General features: G+C 37.5%; 2 protein-coding genes across 2 annotated transcripts; both read left to right on the top strand.

The window, feature by feature from the left end:
* The first annotated feature begins 4,404 nt into the window (after positions 1–4,404).
* Positions 4,405–5,244, top strand: LOC145797496 (uncharacterized). Its single transcript, XM_082884726.1, has 2 exons — positions 4,405–4,509; positions 4,648–5,244. Exons 1-2 carry the CDS (start codon positions 4,405–4,407, stop codon positions 5,242–5,244), a joined length of 702 nt encoding a protein of 233 aa, XP_082740852.1.
* A 15,753-nt stretch (positions 5,245–20,997) lies between these two features.
* LOC145797483 (uncharacterized) lies at positions 20,998–21,483 on the top strand. Its single transcript, XM_082884656.1, has one exon. The coding sequence runs from the start codon at positions 20,998–21,000 to the stop codon at positions 21,481–21,483; it is 486 nt and encodes a 161-aa protein (XP_082740782.1).
* The last annotated feature ends 3,278 nt before the right edge of the window (positions 21,484–24,761 follow it).

Genomic DNA, 24,761 nt, shown 5'->3' with positions numbered 1-24,761 from the left:
TTGAACAAAACTTGTAGCCCCTTTTCACTCATATGGCCAAGCCGCTTGTGCCACAATTCAGTAGAAGTATTATCTTCAAGTGCATTAACAACACCTTTACAATTTTTTCCTTGCATCGAATAAAGTGTATAAGTCTTCTTGTACTTAGCCACCAATAAAGAACCCTTTGTGAGCTTCCATATTCCATCACCAAATTTGTTGTTGAAGCCTTTATCATCTAACTTCCCAGTAGAGATCAAATTGAGGCGAATGTCAGGAACATGCCTTACATCTTTAAGCAACAACTTGCAGCCCAAATTTGTTTCCAACCAAACATCACCCATGCCAATAATCTTGGACAAACATTCATTACCCATTCAAACAGAACCATAATCTCCTTTGGCGTAGGTAATGAAGAAATCAACTCGAGAAGTCACATGAAAAGAAACACCAGAATCAATCACCTAATTGCTCTCTTGGCCCACAAAATTGATACAATCATCTTCACAAACGACCATAAGATCACCATTGGTAGTAATTGCCGTTGTGTCTTCTTGCTTCTTATCCACACTTTTGTCACGTCTTTTCTCCTTATTCTTGAGCTTTCGACATTCCCGCTTTATGTGCCATTTCTCATGGCAATAGTAACACTCAATGTCTTTTTTTCAAAAAGAACTATCTCTTGATTTGTCATGGCTTTGATTATGACCATGGGGAGTCTTACTCATCCCCCTTATTTTGCTTCGACCTTTCACAACAAATGCTTCTGAATTATAGGAACTCACTAATTTTCTTCTAGTTTCTTCATTCAATAAGCTACTAGTGACTTGACCCATTGTGACAACTCCATCAGGTGCCGAATTACTAACTGTCATAACCAAAGTCTCCCAACTTTCAGGCAAAGAACTAAGTAGCATAAAAGCCTGCAACTTATCATTAAAAACAATTTTCATAGAAGCAAGTTGGTTAACAATACTCTATATTTCATTTAGATGTTTCGGAATAGGGCTGCCATCTTTATATTTTAAATTAACCAACTTACGAAACAAAAAAGCATTATTTGTGGCTGATTTCCTATCATAAAGGCCTTCTAATTTTTTCCATAAATCATGTGTTGAAGTTTGAATAGCAACATGATGAAACACACTGTCATCAATCCATTGACGGATAACACCAACGTCTTTTCGATTAAGCCTCTTCCACTCATTATCTTGCATACCCTCGAGTTTGCCACAATCACCCTCAATGGGTCCATACAAATCTTTACAAAATAATAGGTCCTCTATTTTAGTTTTCCAAGTTACCCAATTGCTTCCATTGAAGCTAGACATACGACCCACATTCCCCTCCATTGATTTACACAAATAAGTAAACCCAAATAAATCGTAAGCTCTGATACCAGTCGTTACGAAAAATATATGATTCCCCACAAGTAAATCGATCAATGAGAATAAAAACTAATGCGGTAAAATTAAATCAAAAGCAACACAAGAATTTTACATGGTTCCCTCAATGTGAGGTACGTCCATGGGATCGAAATCCGATTCCACTATCAACCAAATAGTTTCCAAACGATTACAAACGAGACACAAATGGTCTCACAAACCACCCATGGGTGAATTCCAAATAATCATAAATAAATAAGAGGAAAGATCTCACCGAATAGATGAATAAAAATTTTCGAAATAGAGTTATAGAAGATCCAAAATAATGCACCCAAAACAGAACCGAAAACAGAACCAAACGAAATAGAGGAGCACTATTGCTTGTATGTGAAAGTAATACACACACAGCCACACCTTGACAAACTGATCCACTGAATAATGATTAGCTTTTGTTTACCCACCGAATTGATCCATTTTTCAATCTATATAGCCGCTTGCTCTCGGAAATATATAAACAATATATATATATATATATATTAAATTTTGAGTATTATATCAAAGTCCTAATTGTTATCACTAAAAATTAGATATAATATATTAAAATATATTATACCTAAACCAAACTAAATTAAAATTCTTTAACAAACCAATTGGCTCTCAAACTCCAATAAGGAGATATACCCTAACAGTTTGTTTTAATATTTGTTTTAATTTTTGTTTTAATTTTTTTAATATAAAAATAATTTATATATTTATTTTATATAAAAAATAATTTAACAATTCTTTCAGTAACCATCTCTCACACTATCATCAAATCAAACACATTTTTACTTAATTCTCTCACTAATAATCCTCATATTAACAATTTTTTCACTAACAATCATCTCACTAACAATCTTATCTAAACTAATCCGTTAAACAAACGTGACCATAGTGCATATCCATCAAGCAATCCTTTCTGCTATGCCACCGATTCACCCTTTTCTCTCTCTCTCTCTCTCTCTCTCTCTCTCTCTCTCTCTCTTTCTTTAAAATAAATCTTTTTAATTTTCCATTTTGAAAAAAAATTATTATTTTTTGAGGTTATTTTAATTCAAGAATGTTATGATCGATTTAATTTTTTAATTTATTTAATTTCATTCAATTGAATAAAAAAAATGTAAAATAAAATTTCAATCTCAACATGATATTTGTGATTTTCAATTGAAATAATGTAATCTTTTTATTTATTATTTTAGAATTAATCTACTAAACCAAAATAAGAAAAAGGTACACAAATATATCTTAACATTGGATGAAAGTGAAAGGACACCTTCTGACATTTCAATATATTATAGATAATCTTGACATTTGTGAATCTAAAATCTTGGAGATATTGATTTATGATTATATATTAATTTTAACCAGTAAATAACAATCTCAATCAAACAATTAAAAACAAAACAACACAACGATTTAACGTAGAAAAATGACAATTGGAGCACCTCCAATTGTGATAAAAAAATCATGGGCAAAAGTCACAAAACAATCCACTAAAAAGACCAAAAGGAATTACACAAGTATACTCTCAATTACCTAGTGAATCCACGCCCGAATTGAACTGACCCTTATATGCCTCTTCCACCACCCTCTTCACCTCAGAATTGTCTTGCCTAACACTGAATCAACAACGCCGATGTCGAATCTATGATGATGAGCCACTCCAGAATCCATCAAAGCTTCAGGCTTAATTTCTACGGACTCTACCGAATAACAACTCCCTCTTTTGTGAATAAAACAAAATAAACAAACCCTTTGATATAATCCACTCAATTCATGATATAAACTCTCACAAATATCAAAGGAAACAAGCAAAAAAGCTTCAGATGAAATGTAAGGCTCGGGAATTTTGTAACAAATTTATTAAATAAAATTATCTTTTTCTCGAAGAGTTATTCTAAATTAATGCATGAGATATAGAAGTTTGGCACACTTTAAATTAGTCATTGCTTAGAGGCCTTGATTAAACTAAATCCTAACTAACACTAATCCTCACAATTAGATTAAAGAAGCTTCTAAAGGCAATCTAGAATTTTATCCTCACTTGATTGTCTTATTCATGAGTGTGTGTATATATATATACAAGGGCGGACCTAGAGTTGGGCATAGGTGGCTACAACCCAGTCCAAAATTTTAAAAATTTGTAAATTTTTATTTATTTTTTTATTTTTTTTTCAGCCCACCCCAACCCAACCTCCCAGTCTAGCCTAGCCTCCCAACCTCTCCCAACCTAGCCCAGCCCCAAATAAGGACCAATAGTCTTTTTGTTTGTTTTTTAGATAGGTAACCCAACAGTAGCCTAATACTTACCCAAAAAAATAAATAGGTAGCCCAATAGGTTTGTATTTGTTTAAAGAGGTAGTCCCAAAAATAGACAGCCCAAAAATATAAATAGGAGGCCCCATCAGCAGCTTCTCTTAAACTCTTCTTCACTTCCTCTTCTTCTTCTTCCCATCAGTGGTACAAGTACTACTCTTTCACAACTTTGACCTTCTTTTTTTTCCTTTTTTTTTTCTTCTTCTTAATCTTATTCTGGTTGAGAATGGGTTTGATTAATCTTATTGCTCTTAATCTTATCTGACATTTCATGACTTCACGGCCTGAATGGATTTTTTTTCTTAATCTTTTTTTCTTCTTAATCTCTTTTGCTCTTAATCAAAAGAATCTTTTTTGCTCTTAACCTTTTTGTTCTATATTGCTTTTAGTTTTTGAACTTTGAACAATTTTTTTTGGACATATATCAAAATAATGAAAGCCTAAATAAAAATTATTGAGGATATATATAAAAACCCTAATATTTAAAATTATTGCGAGTATACTCTAGTTTAATATTAAATAGGGCTAATTTTTTTTTATTAATTTTTTTAGGTTATAAATAATGGAACCTCCACCACTCAAAAAAGGAAAAACCCTTTTCTCATTCTATTAATCAAAACAGAAGTCTAGTAATACAACATCCAATGTTGTTGAAATCTCATTTTCTAATGTGTAACCGCCTTCCATGCGTCAAGCAAATAAACCAAGCGAATTTGATTCAACTGTTATTGAGCGGGATCCTGGTTTACGCTTGCAAATTTGTGAATATCCGGTTAATCAACGGGATGAGGTTAGATGAGCTTATGTGAACTTAGGGCCTTATCAACCTAAACTTGAGTATCCTAAGTCCTCATTTGGAAAGTAGAATTGCCGATTCCAACATATTTGGTTTAAACAATTTTCTTGGCTAGAGTATTCTCCTTCAAAGGATAATGCATATTGTTTTTCATGCCTTTTGTTTGATCAACCAAATAAGTCGATCAGTCATTCTGCACTTGTTGATGAGGGGCTTAACAATTGGAAGAAAGTAAATGACGGGTCCAAATGTGTTTTTTTGCTTCATGTCGGACTTGCATCTTCATTGCATAGTTATTATGTTATTAGTCATAACAATTTAAAGAAATCTTCCCAACACATTGAAAAAGTGTTGAATGCGCAATCAAAAGAAGAAATTTTGAAGAATCGAATGCAGGTAAAGGCAACAATTGAAACTATTCAAGTACTTGCTCTTCAAGGACTTGGTTTTAGAGGTCATGATGAAAGCTTGACTTCATTGAATCAAGGTAATCTAATTGAATTATTAAAGTTCAAGGCGGGAAGGAATGATGCACTTGAGAGCATTATATTAAAGAATGCTCCACAAAATGCCAAATACACTTCTCTGAAGATCCAAAAGGAGATTTTGCATATACTTGCTAACAGAGTTAAGAATATGATTTTTGATGAAGTTGCAGGAGGTTATTTTTGCATCTTGTTGACAAATCCCAAGATGAGTCTGAAAAAGAACAAATGGCCCTTATTTTGAGATACGTCAAGAATGATGGTTTTCTAGGGAAATGGTTCTTTGATATCGTGGGTTTCAAAAATATATCTACATTAACTCTTAAAAAAGTGATATCGAATATCCTTTCTCGATTTAATCTTTCTATTCAAAACATGCGTGGTCAAGGGTATGATGATGCTAGCAATATGTGTGGCGAATGGAATAGACTTCAAGCTTTATTTCTTAAACATTCTCCATATACATATTATGTACATTCCTTTGCACATCGTCTGCAATTGGCCTTAATTACGGCAGCAAAAGATGAGCCTAATGTTTGGCAGTTTTTTTCTCACTTGAGTTGTATTGTCAATCTTGTTGCTTCTTCTCCAAAGCTCCTTGGTGAGTTAAAATATTTTCATATGAGTGAGGTTAAAAATATGTTGGCTAGTGGTGAGCGTCAATCTGGTAAAGGGGCCAATCAAATTGGTACCTTGCATCGAGCTGGAGCTACTTCGTTGGAGCTCGCATTATGATTCTGTTAGAAACTTGATTGTGTAGTTGTTGAAAGTCTCAAGAAGAGTACAAATCAACAAATTCGCGGGCAAACAAATGGTGTTTGCAAAGTAATAAAGAGCTTTGAATTCATATTCGTCTTGCACTTGAACATTTTGGGAATTGTGAATACACTTTGTCAAGCCTTGCAACAGAAAACTCAAGACATCTTAAATGCGATGAAATTAGTCTCCACAACAAAAGCTCCCCTTCAAAAACTTAGACAAGATGGTTGGGATATTTTTCTTGCAAATGTGGTGCCATTTTGCAATCGACATAACATTGCAGTATGATATGAGTTCTCCTTATGAAGAGGGTACAGGTCGTCGTCGTCAACAAGATCACATTATAATTGAGCATCATTATCACTTTGACATATTCAACTCTACAATTGATTTTCAATTGATGGAGTTAGAACATAGATTTGATGATGGGGTAGTGGAACTGTCATGACCCGAACCCGCCCCTATGGGTTAAGGACATAACCGGCCAGTAATCGAGGGATTACCTACGGCCTCAAACCATTTCAGACATAACTCATTAGAGTGAAGGGGCCAAACGGAAGCAAAATTTTAAACTTTGTCCATAGAGCTGTGCTTACATGGCACATAATATAAAACCATACATACACATATTAATAACTCATATCAGAAAATACAGTAGCATAAGGTTCTATATAGACAGGATCATTCAAGTCTAAGTCAGCCTACCAAAACTATATACAAACATAAACCAAAGTCCTCACCAGCATGTCAAAATAAAATAAAATAGCAGAAGGGCGAAGACCGGTCTCGTGCGTGAGACGCAAGGGCTGACTCTTCAAAACCTTGGTTGTCCCACACAAACTTCACTGAGGCTGGGTTTGGACCTCTCTTGGCTCACCTACAAACACATGAATGAGCGTGAGCGAAAGCCCAGTGAATAATATCAAATAAAGAAGATGCATTAGGACAGTATACATCGGACGGCCTTGGGCCCAATTCATATTTCTATTTAATACATATATATATATATACATAGGTCAAACAGCTGCGGTTCCAAACACATCGGACGGCCTCGGGCCCAATCCATTCATGTCAGACTGGCCTTTGGCCCAACCATTCTTTCATTTAGGTCAGACTGGCCTCTGGCCCATTCATTCTATCATTCAGACTCATACTGGCCTCTGGCCCATTCATTCTATCATTCATGTCAAATTGGCCTTTGGCCCAATCATTCTTTCATGTCAAACATTTGTCCACCATTCAAATTAACAAACGTATATGACTTACATGGAAGTAAACAATTGGACAAACAACATATATCTTTATTAAGGTATTACTCACAGTGATCGGTTGGTTGGTTTTCCCTGGAGCTTGACCCTACACATCACATAACACACATGGGTCACAAAATGATTCAATCCGTTCCTTAATTCACATATTCCTCTCTAGGCTTCTTTCTTATTCTTTTAATTCATTCATAATGCTCAATGCATGCCTAAGAGTACTTAGAAGTGAAAGAGAACGGAAAACGAAACACATAATGCATTTTCAAAATTTCAGAAACAGGGGTCCCCGCTCGAGCGGACCCATGTGGCCTGCAAAAGTACTGGTTATGTCATATTTACGCTTGAGCATGAAGTCGGGCGCTCGAGCTGAAGGCCTCACTACATGGCTCCCCGCTCGAGCGGACATCATGTCTTCAGAAAATACTGGGAACCCGAATTTTATGCTCGAGCGGCGGTTCTCCCGCTCGAGCGGACATCAAACTTTCTGGGTTTTTCAGAACTTGTTCTTGAGCTTTAACTTGACATTCAAAGGTTCTAAACACATGATTTTGGTTCAAATTTCACATACACATGTACTAACATGGTACCAACACCAAATCACAACATCATGAAGCTCAATTCCATGAATTACTTACATGCATGACTCAAATTAACCCAAATTCATCACCAACTCATTAAATTCAACATTCAAAACTCACACCTCCATGACTTGCACATGCATGTGAGAGATACTCATTATTCCCAACTTAATTGATGAAGAGATGATCAAATACATGGACTTCAACCAAAATTCAACATGGATTACACACTTTATGCCCAAACATGGAAATTTATAGCAATTTCTTACATGCATGCATCTATTGACTTCAAATTCCACAAATCCAACTCAAACTCATCATAATCAATTTAATTCATGCTCTTGATCATTATTCAACTTGATTTCACAAAATTACAATTTGAAATCCATGAATTTACTTACCTAGAGGCTTTAATCTCCACAAATTCTAGTTGAATCTTGAGTCCAAACTTCCAATTTCTCAAACACACAATTCTCCTTCTTTTTCCCCTCTAGCCGACCCTCTCTCTCTCTCTTAGAGTTGATATCAGCCAAAAATAAGAAAAGAGAGGAATTGAGCATGTAATGGCTCTCTAATTCACTTTATTTTAATATTAAATAATTGAGCACGTAATTCATTAATTTAATCCATTAAATTTGATCCAAATCAATTTCCAATTAAATTTCACCATAGGCTCTAAAAACTATGCCAATCACAATGGCGTAATGAATTTCAGGTTCTGTGGCCGATAAGACCTTCAATTTAAATTCCGAAGCAGATAATCGAACAGATATTCCTACGGTGAACAGATAGAAATTCAAAACCACATATATGCATGTAAATAGCACACCAAATCATATCAAACACATAATCACATTCATAATAAGGACCAATTAGTATAATATGGAACATGGTTATCATAGTCTTCCCCCTTTTAGGAAGTTTGGTCCTCCAAACTTATTTTACCTTCGTTGGGAAACAAATGTGGATAGCGTAGTCGCATTTCATCCTCTTTTTCCCACGTGGCATCCATCCCATAGTGTTCCTTCCATTCCATTTTCACCATTGGGATGGACTTGCTTCTTAATTGTTTCACTTGCCGGCTAATGATTCGTTCCGGCCATTCGGTGTATTTCATATTTTCATCAATAGCGATCCGGTGATAATCAATCACGTGAAACGGGTCTCGAAGATAACCCCTTAACATTGACACATGAAACACGTTATGGATTTGTTCAAATCTTGGTGGCAAAGCAACTCTATAAGCAACCGGGCCAAGCCTTTCCAGAATTTGGAACGGCCCGATGTAACGGGGCGACAACTTATCCCTTTTTTCAAATCTGACTTGGCCTTTCATCGGAGACACACGAATGAACACATAGTCACCAACCTCATACTCAAGACGTCTTCTCCGAACATCTGCATAATTCTTTTGTGGGTCCTGAGCTGTTTTGAGCCTTTGCCGGATAGTTTTGATTTTTTCAGAAGTGTCTTGCACAATTTCAGGCCCAAGTAAAGCTCTATCCCCGACTTCTGTCCAACAAATCGGTGATCTACACCTTTTACCATACAAAGCCTCGTATGGTGCCATACCGATGCTGGAGTGGAAGCTGTTATTGTACGCAAACTCTGCTAGTGGCAAATAATCTTCCCAACCTCCCCTGAAAATCTAAGGCACACATTCTTAACATATCTTCTAACGTCTATATGGTTCGTTCTGATTACCCATCAGTCTGTGGGTGGAATGCAATACTAAATCTCAGTTCTGTCCCCATGGCTTCCTACAAACTCTTCCACAATCTCGATACAAATTTCGGATCTCTATCCGACACAATAGATACCGGAACTCCGTGTAAACGGACAATCTCATCAATATATATTGTAGCCAACCTATAAGCATTAAATGTAGTTCTAACTAGTAGAAAATGTGCAGATTTAGTCAGTCTATAAACTACAACCCAAATAGAATCCATACCTCGAGGTGTCCGAGGTAGGCCAACAACAAAATCCATAGTTACATGTTCCCACTTTCATTCAGGAATAGGGAGAGGTTGAAGTAGACCGCCTGGTTTCTGATGTTCAGCTTTAACTTGCTGACATTGAAGACACTTGGACACATATTCTGTAATTTCTTTCTTCATTTTTGGCCACCAATAGCTTTGTTTCAAATCCCGATACATTTTATTGTTACCCGGATGCATAGCAAACACAGATTTATGGGCTTCATCTAAAACCCTTTTTTTTAGTTCTGGAATATCTGGGACACACATATGATTCCGAAATCTCAACACTTCATTTTTAATGCTAAACTCTGCTTTCGGACTTGTTTCAAATTCATCAATCACTTTCTTGAGGAGTTCATCCTCTTTCTGTTTCTGTTTAATTTCCTCAATGATTGCTGGTTCGGCTGAAATAGCGGCTATCAATCTACCCTGTTCACACAATACCACTTCAATTTCAGATTTTTCAAAATCTTACAAGATTTCCTTCTGTTCAGTAAGCAAACAAGCCATACTCCCCGTTGATTTCCTGCTTAAGGCATCAGCAACTGTGTTAGCTTTCCCGGGGTGATACTGGATCTCAAAATCATAGTCTTTTATCAATTCGAGCCATCTCCTCTGTCATATGTTCAACTCCTTCTGTGTAAAGAAGTACTTCAAACTTTTATGATCTGTGTAGACTTCACACTTTGCCCCATACAAATAATGCCGCCAGATTTTTAAAGGAAAAACAACTGCGGCCAATTCTAAATTATGCGTTGGGTAATTCTTCTCATGTGGTCTCAACTGTCGGGAGGCGTAAGCAATAACCTTCCCATTCTGCATTAATACACAACCCAAACCTTTATAAGACGCATCACTGAAAATTACAAAATTTTCCGTACCTGTGGGCAATGTCAATACTGGTGCAGTGGTCAGTCTCGTTTTCAATTCATGAAAGGCTGATTCTCTTTCGTCGTTCTATTCAAATGATTGCCCCTTGCGTGTCAACTAGGTAATTGGAAATGTCCTTCACAAATCTCCTGTAATAACCAACTAAGCCCATGAAATTGCGAACTTCTGTCACATTTGTCGGTGTAGGCCAGTTCACTATTACCTCTATTTTCTGTGGGTCCACTGAAATTCCTTCCTTGTTGATAACATGTCCTAGGAAAATAACTTCATCCAACCAAAACTCACATTTCGTTAGTTTAGCAAATAATTTCCTTTCCCGAAGTATTTGTAGGACAGTTCTCAAATGATGTTCATGCTCGAGTCTATCTTTAGAATATATCAAAATGTCATCAATAAAAACTACAACAAATTCATCAAGGTAGGTTTTAAAAATTCGGTTTATTAAGTCCATAAATGCTGCCGGAGCATTAGTCACTCCAAATGGCATAACAAGAAACTCAAAATGTCCATACCTCGTTTTGAATGCGATTTTCTCAACATCTTCTGCCTTTACTTTCAACTGATGATACTCGAATCTCAAATCAATCTTGGAAAACACTTGTGATCCCTGCAACTGGTCAAATAGGTCATCAATACGGGGTAAGGGATATTTATTCTTTATTGTTACCTTGTTCAATTCCCAATAATCGATACACAAACGTAAGGTTCCATCTTTCTTCTTCACAAACAACATCGGTGCGCCCCACGGTGAAGTACTAGGTCGGATAAACCCCTTGTCAAGTAGGTCTTGCAACTGTTCTTTCAATTCTTTCATTTTAGCAGTAGCCATTTTGTAGGGAGTTTTAGAAATAGACTGGGTGCCTGGTATGGTCTCAATTGTAAACTCTATCTCCCTGTCCACCAATTCCCCTGGTAGTTCATTTGGAAACACATCTGGAAATTCTCTAACAATAGGGATATCATTCAATTCAATATTTACAGATTGTTCAGACAACACATAACACAAATAACCCTGGCACCCTTTCCTGATCAGTTTACGTGCCTTCATTACAGATATTAAATAGGGTGGAGGCACTACCCCGTTACCCACAAACACAATTTCTTCCTATTCTGGTGGTCTAAACACAACCCGTTTTGTCACACAGTCAATGGTGGCACAATATTTAGTTAACCAATCCATGTCCAAAATTACATCAAAGTGCCTAAAGTTCAAGGGTAATAAATCCACATATAAAACGGCATTCCCAATACACATGTCACAAAAACGATACACAGATTCACACAATATAGATTCCTCGGATGGAGCAGATACACATAGCAGATATGGCAATAATTCTAGAGGTCTACTCAATCTAGATGCAAATACACATGTCACAAAAGAGTGTGTTGATCTAGAGTCAATTAACACAAAGGCATCCTAATTGCATATAGAAATAGTACCTGAGACGACTGCGTTGGCATTCCGTGTATCGCTCGGAACAAGCGCAAAAACTCTCCCTTGTCTCACGGTATCTCCAGTGGTAGTAGATCTCATAGTATTTCCCGGCTTCGGGATCGATGCAGTAGAACTAGCAGCTATCTTCCCACTATTTTGATTACAATCTCGGGCCATGTGCCCTTGTTTACCACATTTGAAACAGGCTCCAGACATATGATAACAAACCCCACGGTGCCTTTTGCTACAAATATTGCACATGGGAGATGTGTCTCGGGAAGAATTTGAGGTATTTGAGGAGCCCGTGTTTTGCTTTTTCAAAAATTTCTTCTTTGAGAAGAAGCCTTGCCTCTTGTTGCCTTTCCAGTCAGTTGTGGACTTAGTCTGTCTAGCTATGTTGGCTTCCTATATTATGGCCCTGTCTAGCACCCCAATGTAGGTTTCCAGCTTCAGGACATTTACCCTTTCTAGAATGTCACTTCGAAGCTCACCTTCAAAATGTCTCGCCTTCTTATAATCAGTATCGATCACATGGGGTGCAAACCTGGCCAATTCAGTGAATTTGGCCTCATACTCAGCTACAGTCATACTGTCTTGTTTAAGTTCCATGAATTCTGACATCTTCCCGTCCCGAACACATTGCGGGAAGTACTTATCATAGAAGATTTCTAAAAATTTCACCCAGTCAACATCCTTATGATTTTCAAGCATTAATATCCACCATCTTCTTGCCTCGTCTTCTAGCATAAAGGTGGCTAGAAGCACTTTATGTGTCTCCGAACACGGGAACACTTCAAACAGCTTTTCGATGCCAAGGACCCATGCTTCGGCTTTCAATGGATCCAATCCCCCGTGGAACTATGGTGGTTTCATTTTCTTAAATTCTTTGGTGAGAGCTATTATCCGGTCATCATTCTAATTATCTGGCACGGGTGGTGTCGGAGGTGGAGGTGGAGGATGTGGCTGCTGCCACTATTGTTGCCACTCTTGTTGTTGCCTCAATATTTCTGCCATTTCCTGAATCAACCTTTCTATTCTATTTATTCTGGCAGTAGAGGACTCTTCTATCTCATCACCTCTGGTTCTTACCATCTGATTAAACTTACACTATACTTTACACAAAAGATTCACAAGTATGCATATACTAAAGAGCATACATATTCAAATAATTTGCAATGCAAGCAAATCACAAACTTATGGCACATAATTGTTCATATCAAAACACTTAAGCATATTCTCGATGCTTCCAAATTCATACTTCACACATGAATGCATCCTAGATCTTTTCTAGACGCTTATTGCTCTTTTGGACAAGTGTGTGAGTTATTAACTCGCGTTCTGACACCACTCTGTGATGACCCGAACCCGCCCCTATGGGTTAAGGACATAACCGGCCAGTAATCGAGGGATTACCTACGGTCTCAAACCATTTCAGACATAACTCATTAGAGTAAAGGGGCCAAATGGAAGCAAAGTTTTAAACTTTGTCCATAGAGCTATGCTTACATGGCACATCATAACAAACCATACACACACATATTAATAACTCACATCAGAAAATACAGTAGCATAAGGTTCTGTACAGACAGGATCATTCAAGTCTAAGCCAGCCTACCAAAACTATATACAAACATAAACCAAAGTCCTCGCCAACAAGTCAAAATAAAATAAAATAGCAGAAGGGCGAAGACTGGTCTCGTGCGTGAGACACAAGGGCTGACTCTTCAAAACCTTGGTTGTCCCACACAAACTTCACTGAGGCTGGGTTTGGACCTCTCTTGGCTCACCTCCAAACACATGAATGAGCGTGAGCGAAAGCCCAGTGAATAATATCAAATAAAGAAGATGCATTAGGACAGTATACATCGGACGGCCTTGGGCCCAATTCATATTTCTATTTAATACATATATATATATATATATATACAGAGGTCAAACAGCTGCGGTTCCAAACACATCGGACGGCCTCGGGCCCAATCCATTCATGTCAGACAGGCTTTGGCCCAACCATTCTTTCATTCATGTCAGACTGGCCTCTGGCCCATTCATTCTATCATTCAGACTCATACTGGCCTCTGGCCCATTCATTCTATCATTCAAACTCATACTAGCCTCTGGCCCATTCATTTTATCATTCAGACTCATATTGGCCTCTGGCCCATTCATTCTATCATTCATGTCAAACTGGCCTTTGGCCCAATCATTCTTTCATGTCAAACATTTGTCCACCATTCAAATTAACAAACGTATAAGACTTACATGGAAGTAAGCAATTGGACAAACAACATATATCTTTGTTAAGGTATTACTCACAGTGATCGGTTGGTTGGTTTTCCCTGGAGCTTGACCCTACACATCACATAACACACATGGGTCACAAAACGATTCAATCCGTTCCTTAATTCACATATTCCTCTTTAGGCTTCTTTCTTATTCTTTTAATTCATTCATAATGTTCAATGCATGCCTAAGAGTACTTAGAAGTGAAAGAGAACGGAAAACGAAACACATAATGTATTTTCAAAATTTCAGAAACAGGGGTCCCCGCTCGAGCGGACCCATGAGACCTGCAAAAGTACTAGTTATGTCATATTTACGCTCGAGCGTGAAGTCGGGCGCTCGAGCTGAAGGCCTCACTACATGGCTCCCCGCTCGAGCGGACATCATGTCTTCAGAAAATACTGGGAGCCCGAATTTTATGCTCGAGCGGCGGTTCTCCCGCTCGAGCGGACATCAAACTTTCTGGATTTTTTAGAACTTGTTCTTGAGCTTCAACTTGACATTCAAAGGTTCTAAACACATGATTTTGGCTCAAATTTCACATACACATGTACTAACATGGTACCAACACCAAATCACAACATCATGAAGCTCAATTCCATAAATTACTTACATGCATGACTCAAATTAACCCAAATTCATCACCAACTCATTAAATTCAACATTCAAAACTCACACCTCCATGACTTGCACATGCATGTGAGAGATACTCATTATTCCCAACTTAATTGATGAAGAGATGATCAAATACATGGACTTCAACCAAAATTCAACATGGATTACACACTTTATGCCTAAACATGGAAATTTATAGCAATTTCTTATATGCATGCATCTATTGACTTCAAATTCCACAAATCCAACTCAATCTCATCATAATCAATTTAATTCATGCTCTTGATCATTATTCAACTTGATTTCACAAAATTACAATTTGAAATCCATGAATTTACTTACCTAGAGGCTTTAATCTCCACAAATTCTAATTGAATCTTGAGTCCAACCTTCCAATTTCTCAAACACACAATTCTCCTTCTTTTTCCCTCTCTAGCCGACCCTCTCCCTCTCTTTTAGAGTTTATATCAACCAAAAATAAGAAAAGAGAGGAATTAAGCATGTAATGGCCCTCTAATTTACTTTATTTTAATATTAAATAATTGAGCACGTAATTCATTAATTTAATCCATTAAATTTGATCCAAATCAATTTCCAATTAAATTTCACCGTAGGCTCTAAAAACTATGCCAATCACAATGACGTAATCAATTTCAGATTCTGTGGCCTTTAAGGCCTTCAATTTAAATTCCGAAGCAGATAATCAAACAGATATTCCTACGGTGAACAGATAGAAATTCAAAACAACATATTTGCACATAAATAGTACACCAAATCATATCAAACACATAATCACATTCATAATAAGGACCAATTAGCATAATATGGAACAGGGTTATCACGGGAACTTCTTTCTCTTAGCTCGGCTTTGGATCCTAATGACAATTTTAGATCTTTTAATGTGGATAATATTTGCAATCTTGTCGAGAAATTTTATCCCCAAGATTTCACTTCTTAGGACATCCATGCTTTGAGATGTCAATTAATGCATTATAAGCTTGATGTTGTTTGTGATCTCGAGTTTCATAAGATATCTACCCTTACCGAATTATGCCAAGAACTATTTGTGACAAGAAAGTTCAAGCATTACACCATGTTCTACAAATTGATTCGTCTTCTGTCAACCCTTCTTGTTTCTACGGCGACTACGGAAAAAGCATTTTAGGATATGAAGCATGTTAAAACTGCCATTCACAATTCAATGGGGGATGAGTTGTTTGTCGATTGCTTGTCTCTCTACCTAGAACGAGGCCTTACTTTGAAAATTAGTCTAGATTTTGTAATCGATGAATTTGAATTCGAGCACAACTTTGTTAGATTGTTTTTAATCAATAAATTTATATATTAATCTAAATTATATTATTAAATTCTCTTTTTTCTTATGTGGTTATACTAAAAATATATTGTATAATTTTATCTTAATATTAGCCCACCCCATTGACAAATTCTAGGTTAGCCCTTGTATATATATATATATATATATAATAGGAAAGGATACGCTGGCCAAGTCAACCATCATGGGGAAAGGTTGATTTTGTCTTATATGAAGATTCATCTCAAATGTGTAGCCCTCTTAGCATGCTTAACCAGCCTTTTCTTACCTTTGAGTGAAGAAATGGTTTGCCATAAGTGTGCTTGTTGGATAGACAACCCTCCAATGGCCATGCATGCAAGGACTCTTTTACCAAGCTTTTTCTCTAAGCTCTCTCTCTCATTTTGGTCTATAAATGTAACACAAGCTTAGCCAACTCCCCACTTAAAATTTTCTAGTGGAGCTAGAGAGTAGAGAGAGAGAGAAAGAAAAGAGAGAAAGAGAGGAAGAATGAGGAATGAAGGAGAAGAAGGACTCATCACTTGAAAGGACTTCAAAGCTTCACTAAGGTAGGATACTTAGAAATACTCCATTTCTTTAAGTTTTGGAAAATGAATGCAAAATAATCTGATATGTCTTATAATATATGAAGGAAGCAAGAATAGAAACTGCACTGTGCAGAATCTGTTTTCATTTCAAAACCATGAAATAAATCACTTATTTACTCTCTTGAAAATCTGAAGCCACTGGAGTTGGTTTAACATGTTTTCATGGTGCTTGAATATCAGAAAAATTATTTGACAACATTTCGTGGCCAAAACACATTTTTTTAACTTCAAATTGGAAACGTTATGTTTTTAAGTTACCTTTCAAATGTCGCTGGTTTCATAATTTTTTTTATTAAGCATTGAGAAAGATATGCCTATTTTTAAAAAATGCAAAAAATCTAGAGCTACCTACTATTTTTAATTTATTTTGACATCTTCCAGTGGCTAAATGACTTCGAGCCCTACTTAAAAAATGTTCCCAACTTGATAATCTATAACTCCATCAAAAATCAAAATTTTTAAATATTATTTACTATTATTTCTATATTTTATTTGAGAGGACAATTTCCTGGAAACTGTTCAGCATTCGGAATCAAGTTAGTGAATCTGGAGCTACCTATTGTTTTTAATTTATTTGGACATATTCCAGTGGCCAAATGACTTTGAGCCCTTCTTCAAAAGTGTTCCCAACTTGATAATCTATAACTCCACCAAAAATCAAAATTTTTAAATATTAGTTACTATTGTTTCTATAGTTTTATTTGAGGGGACAGTTTGTTGGAAACTGTTCAGAATCTGGAATCAAATTAGTGATGGCTTAAAATCTTTTTGTATTGCCTCGTTTTTACATATTTTGTCTTGCATGCACTTAAAGATGCTTGATCAGTTGGAATGAATCATGGCATGTGTATTTTCATCAAGAGCTGTTATAATCGTAATATAGGGAAAATGAAATGGGTGGTTTTGGATCATATGTACGCGGATGAATACATGGAAAAGGTATCCGATGTTTTGTTGGTATAGGTGCGCCCCGGTTCTAAGGAAATGTGATTATTTAGCTTGCAAGGCCTTGATATGGCCCGGATCGTATTCTGACCTCACGAATTTGGTTTTGAGATAATGGTGGCAGTGAGGGTCTCACACAGAGAGAGTACCTTTGGAAGGCTGGTTCTCTTGAGACGGACTACTGATGATACGCCTTGAGTATCTAACTCAGCACGTAACATCCTTAGGTCCAGTGCCTCGCGATCAAGAAGAGGTGCAAAATAGCCCTTGGCTAGGGTCAATGGTTGGGTAGTACGACAATCCATGGGGAGTCACCGTAGGCTCACCAAATTTATAATTAATTGAAATTATGTTATGAACTCTATGATAACCTGTCATTTACATTGTGAATATATTCGTGGTGAATCATGTCTATATATATAAGTTGTTCTCACTGCACTGTTATCTTTTTCGTGATGATTGTATATTTTTAAATGCTGTTAAATAACTCCACTGTGTTATTATTGCATAAGTTTTCAAACTGTAAGAAGTGGTTAGTTGTTTTTTTTTTTTGGTTTCTTGTATCTTATTGAGCTTGTCGCTCATTGGCATTCCCGTTGCCCTCGCATTTTATGCCAGGTACTGAAGAAACCGAAGTAAACATCGAGGCCTTGGAAGGTAACGCTCAGCCTTGGTTAGCTTGAAGTGTGCCCAAGTCCCATGAATCCCTTTCCTGAGTTATCTAGTTTTCTCTGACTTTTTTTTAATTGTGTTTTTCTGTCATAAATGTACCAAGACCAAGCTTTAAGTTTTCTTTGGAGTTGTAATTTAAGAACTTTTAATTTCTGTGTTGTTAATTAATGGATGATGGTAAACTTGGTGGCAACATTGATGAGGAGTTCGTAATTAAGAAAATTGATTTTAAGTTCTTAACCTTATTATGATGTCCTTAAATTTTGGGACGTCAAAACATGGTATCAGACCTCTAGGTTAGAATACCTAGGGACGGTAGGAAGATGTTTAACCTCAATCGAGGAGTAGTGTCATGTGTTAGAAGTAATAGAGTTATGTGACTCATGATTTATGCGAGCTTTATGCTAGTCATAGTAACTATCCTTGTTTGATCCTAACTGTACCTCTAGCTTGATGCCATATTTGTCAGATATAAAATCATCCCTTCTCTATCTTGATTGAACCTTTCCAATTTGGCAAAGTATTGCCTTAAGAAGATCAATTGGCAAATTTCGAGCCTTGACTATTGTATCATGTATGTTGTTTTCTTGAGAACCAGTTGTACTCTTTTAATCCTTACAAGGTGAAGAATCTTAGGTATTTGGTTTGAAATGTGTATGGCCAAACACAATTTCAATTCAAATATCTAGTTTGGTCACCATCTCCATAATCTTAACCCTATTAAAAGTCCAAAATCATCATTTCATCTGATTGTACTGTCTATTCAAATTCCATTTGAATTCTTGTGTTACTTACGCTATTGTCGTAGCAACGTCATACTATTTCTTCTCTATTACAACTATGTAAATCTTAGGATCGGAGTCAGGTCAATTAGAAATGGTCATGAGTGTAGAACCACATTTAGGTAATTCAATCTGAGTAGATCCCAAGTATAAGTCATATAACTTAGAAAACGCTAAACCACGACGTAAACCAAAAAAGACACTTGAAATCCTTCAGTGATTCAAGGTATACTCATCCTTATGAACTCCTGTGTATAAGTCTTGTTTACTTCTGGAGCATCACACTTTTTCATATCTACTTCATGTGTTACAACTTTGGGATTAGAGCCTGAACGATTAGAAACACCTATGAGTGTAGCTTTACCGTTAGGAGGTCAAACTCGAGTAGATCTCATATGCAAATCATGCGAACTAGGTGTTTCCAGTTTGCGTTTAACTTGCAACCTACGAGTCATGGAAATGTCAGAATTTGACATTATCCTACGAATGAACTGGTTATCAGCCAATAGAGCCACCATTGATTGTTATCAAAAGACAGTGACTGCCTACTCTCATGACGAAACCCAATTCAAATTTAAGGGGGATAGACGAGATTCCCCATCACTGACACTTTGAAAGTCAAAGTGGCACGATCACCTGGCTAGGTGGCTAGCCAGTTTACCTTATGTGGTGTGTGAGTATACTGATTTATTTCCAAAGGAGCTACTAAGACTACCCCCAAAGCGAGAAGTAGACTTTACCATTGAATTACAACCTGGTACATCACCGATCTCAATGGCACCACATCGTATGGCACTAGCTGAACTGAGAGAGCTGAAGACACAGTTACAAGAATTATTAGACAAGGAATTTATAAGGGCAAGAACATCCTCGTTGGGAGCACCAGCCTTATTTTCTAAGAAGAAAGACGGCACCCTTAGATTGTGTATTGACTACCGTCAACTCAATAGAGTTACAATCAAGAATAGATACGCGTTGCCCAGGATCGATGACCTTTTTGACCAACTTCGAGGGTCCAAGTGTTTTTCTAGGATACCACAAACTTAGAATCTGAGATGAAGACTTCTCCAAGACCACATTTTGAACCCGGTATAGTCATTACGAGTTTGTGGTCATGCCCTTCGAGTTAACTAACGTGCCTAGCGTGCTCATGTGCCTAATGAATAAAATATTCACACTATACCTGGAACAATTTATGGTAGTATTTATTGATGACATCTATTTTACTCGCATACCGAAGAGGAGCATGAGAAACAATTAAGGATTGTATTGTAAGTTTTAAGAGAAAATCAATTGTATGCCAAGGCTAGTAAGTGTGAGTTTTGGCTAAAGGAGGTGAAATTCCTAGGTCATATCGTCTCCTAGAATGGAATCTCAGTGGACCCGGCAAAGGTTGAAGCGGTAATTGAATGGAAACAACCCAATATGGTTTTTGAAATTAGAAGCTTCCTAGGATTGGCTGACTATTATATTAGATTCATCCAGGATTTTTCAAAACTAGCCAAACCGATGACTCGATTGACCCAAAAAGAGGTAAAGTTCAAATGAAGTGACGCTTGTGAAAGGTCTTTCTAAAGAAAAGGTTAACAAATGCCCCAATTTGATCATCCCCAAGCGTGATGTTGGGTATAGTGTCTACTATAATGCCTCTAAGGAAGGATTATAAAGTGTATTAATGCAAGAAGGGAAGGTCATAGCCTACGGGTCCAGACAATTGAAAAACCATGAAAAGAATTACTTCACTCATGACCCAGAGTTGGCAACCGTAGTGCACGCACTCAAGTCTTGGAGGCACTATCTGTACAGTGAAAAATTTGAAGTTTTTACGGACCACAAAAGCCTGAAATACTTATTCACACAAAGGGATTTAAGCATGAGGCAGAGGCGATGGATAGAGTACCTCGAAGATTATCATTTCACATTGTCTTATCACCTAAGGAAAGCTAATGTGGTAGCCGATGCATTAAGTCGCAAGTCAATGGAAGTCATGGCTAGTATTGCAGTAAAAGAGTGGGAAATGGTGGAGACTCTCAATAAGTTTGGAGTCCGATTGGAACTACAAGGCGAGAGGACCTGTTTGTATGCCTTAGCCTCTACTCCCAAGTTACTCCATAAGGTCCTAGAATCCCAAAAGTATAACCATGAGGCAATTTTTCTCAAGACACGACTTACATCAGGTGAGCTGTTACCTGGTTGGGACATCTCTAAGGATGATGGTTTAAGATTTCAAGGTCGGATGTTCATGCCTAAGATCGAGCCCTTGAGAGAAGATGTGCTAAATGAATTTCATCAGTCAGCCATTGCAGTACACCAAGGGGGAACAAAGATGTACCAAGATCTGAAGCGCCAGTATTGGTAGAATGGCATGAAAAATGGCGTAGCAACACATGTGGCAAGATGCCTCACATACTATAGCTTGTTTTTCGTGCTCCTTTCGGATATGGCTAGCCCTACAGTTCGGACTCCCGTGGTTTTCAATCTGATTTCACAAGTGCAATGTGAAATAGATAAACACAAATGAGTCCAAATCCGGCAATTCTTTTGGAAAATCGATTTTTAGGGGTTGTTTAGGATGTTCTAAATAAGTGCACTTTTTGACTTTTTATAAAAAGATGTGTAGAAAAGTAGAGAGGAGATGTTGACTAATGTGACTCAAAAAAGATAAAAAGATAAAAAGATGAACTAAATTAGTGTATGCCAAACCACCCCTTAATCAAAATGTCATAAATGGACTGCTTTACTAGATATAGAATCACCACCTAAATATTTTTGAAAAATTTAGGAAACTCGAGACTCGTGCCAAAGGCCACTTATCTGTCATCACCAAAGTGTCTTGGCTCGGGAACTTAGGTACAAGAGAGGAAGGTCATGAATTGAGCATCCCACTTGCCCAATTAAAGATCAACATCTACTAATCATGATGTGATTTTTATTTACATTACATGCTCTTGTTTCGATTATTTAGGCTACCATTACTATGTGACACACACAAGTATAGACAAAGTTTGTAAAAATTGGAACACTTTGATTTCATTTTTGTTTGAAAATTGTTTGAATACGTACCACTTTAAAAAGTGGGCTCGTATGTACATAAATCAAATTATTCTAATTCAAGCAATTAACCTTCATCCACCGGCATTCAGACAGGTATATCACTTAAGCACTTAGCTACATGGTAATCATGCTTGATATGGTAACAATCACACGCAATGTAATATGCTAAAGCAATAAGTGCTCACCTAGTACTCCAAGGCAAGCCAAACAAAGCAAAAGAATTAGAAAACATGCATGCTCCTAACTTGTGCAAAGTGACTAATATGACACATACAATCATGCAAGAAAATAGGCTTGGCTACTAGCATGGTATATGATTCCATTCAAGACATGTGACAAATCACGTGTTCATTTAAGAGAGTTGAATGCGACATCAGTTAGTATGATAAGCCGAACCATAAATGCATGCGAGATAAGTGTATGCAAACATGGAAAATGCTAAGGAAACATGATGCTCTATGTTACCATTATAAGCGGGTAAATAAAAGGGAGAAAGAAATGGAGTTGAAAGACATACACACTTATTACGTTGTTTGCCCTCATGCAAGAGGATCTGAATGAATATCCGAGGGTCCGAATGAATGTGTGAGTGTAGTACATCATACAATAGTGAGTAATTTCTAAGGATAGTAAGCCTTTAACCATTTCGCATTAATGGGGCTTAGGAGGGTTTGTGAGTCAAGCTCAAAAATTCTGTAATAGCCATTTTCATTGACTTCCCTTACTACGTAAGGTCCTTACCACTTGGGTGTGAACTTGTGGATTGATGCTCCACACATGACATGAGGTGCAACCTATAACACTAAATCACCTTCTTGGAACTGTCTCGGGCGTACCAGAGTATCATAAGCTCTAGCTATACAGCTCTGGTAAACTTTAAGATTAGCTTGGGCTTTGTCCCTTCTTTCATCAAGGACTTTCAGCTCCAATAGTCTGGAGTTCGGGGTAGTTCTACTTCGGAGGGCCATGCGAGCTGAGGGTATGACAATTTCCACCGGGAGGACTGTTTCTGTGCTGTATACCAACGAGAAAGGGGTCATTTGAGTTGGCCTTCTTTTGGATGTTCTGTATGCCCAGAGCGCCATTGGAAGCACATGCGCCCAATCCCTTTGAGAATCCTTGAGAATCCTTGAAAGGACTCTAAGGAGTGTTTTGTTGGTTGCTTCAGCTGGTCCATTCCCCTGGGGATAGTAAGGCATTGATTTATGGTGTGTGATGTCATAGGAAACCAAGAGTTGTCCGACTTGGCGACTGACAAAAGGGGTCTCATTATCTGAAAGGATTACTCTGGGTATACCAAAACGACATATAATAAATTCTTGAATGAAATTGGAGACAGCGGTTCATGTGACCTTCTTCAGGGGGATGGCTTCTACCCACTTAGTATAAGTCTTTGTCGCCGCCACAATCCATGCATATCCATTTGATGGTAAGGAGATGAGGCCAATAAGATCCATAGCCCACGTGTGGAAAGGTCATGGTGAGCTTGAACTATGTAGATTGGTGGCTGGTGCGTGAATGAGGTTTCCATGGAGTTGGCAAGGTTTGCAGCGTTCTGCATACATTTTGGCATCTGCTTCCAGGGTAGGCCAATAATAACCTATATGCAAAAGATGTTGGAATAGTTTGGCTCTACCTTGGTGCTCCAATCCGTGAGCAATTTCTAAAACTTTATGAATTTCTACTTCTGATAAGCAACGTAATGGCTTCTCGTCAAAGCCGTGCCTAAAAAGTTGTCCTTCTTGCAAAAAGAATTTCGGAGCTCACTTCTTGATTATTGTAGCTGTGGAGTGGTTTAGTGGCAATGAATCTTATTTGAGGTAATCTGTATACTCCTGGCACCAGTCGGAGGTGATTTTTGTGAAACTGCATTAAGCTTTTGGAGGGAATGCCTGACATTTGGTGCACTTTCCTTGAAGGTCATTTGCTTCCTTGGCTATGGTAGGCCAATAATATCCTTGTCGTTGTAGTCTCTTGTAGAGGCTCACGTCTCCTGTCCTGCAAGAACGATTGTGAACCCCTTCTAACTTGGATTTGGCTTTGGTAAGGTCGATGCATCGTACTAATAAACCACTAGGCCCTCTATAGTAGAGGACTCCTTGGTAAATCGTGAAGTGTTTGATTTCACTCAAATGTAGTTTACCTGAGTGGGCATGGAGCTCGTTGATGATTGGAGCTCTCAAATCGGTAGGTTCTTTTTTAGGAAAGATAGTTGTTACCGAACACGGCATGGAGCACTTCAGGACTTCTATCTTGGTTATTTTTTCTGCGAATTCTACCTTAGAGGCCAAGGTAGTAGAGATGGCAATCGGAACCCGACCCGACGGGGACCCAATCCCCCGACCCCAAATTGAGTGGTTATTCCTCAAAAAATACCCCCGACGGGCCAAGGATGGTATTAAAAATTGAATCCCAGATGATATTCAGGCCAAGGATGGAGATATATGTTTCAGTCCCGAACTCGGCCTGACTCCGGCCCCGATCCCCGCCCTGTTTGCCCCTTGACGTGAAATTACTATTTTGCCCTTGTTTATATATATAATATATGTGTATGTATAGGGTTTGGTTGAACACTTACTCACA

Source organism: Camellia sinensis, chromosome 1 (genome assembly GCF_055761805.1).
Source record: "Camellia sinensis isolate YWXY chromosome 1, ASM5576180v1, whole genome shotgun sequence".
NCBI classification, from domain to species: Eukaryota; Viridiplantae; Streptophyta; class Magnoliopsida; order Ericales; family Theaceae; genus Camellia; species Camellia sinensis.
The sequence above is the reverse complement of the archived record's forward strand: the minus strand, read 5'-3'. Positions and strand labels throughout refer to the sequence as shown.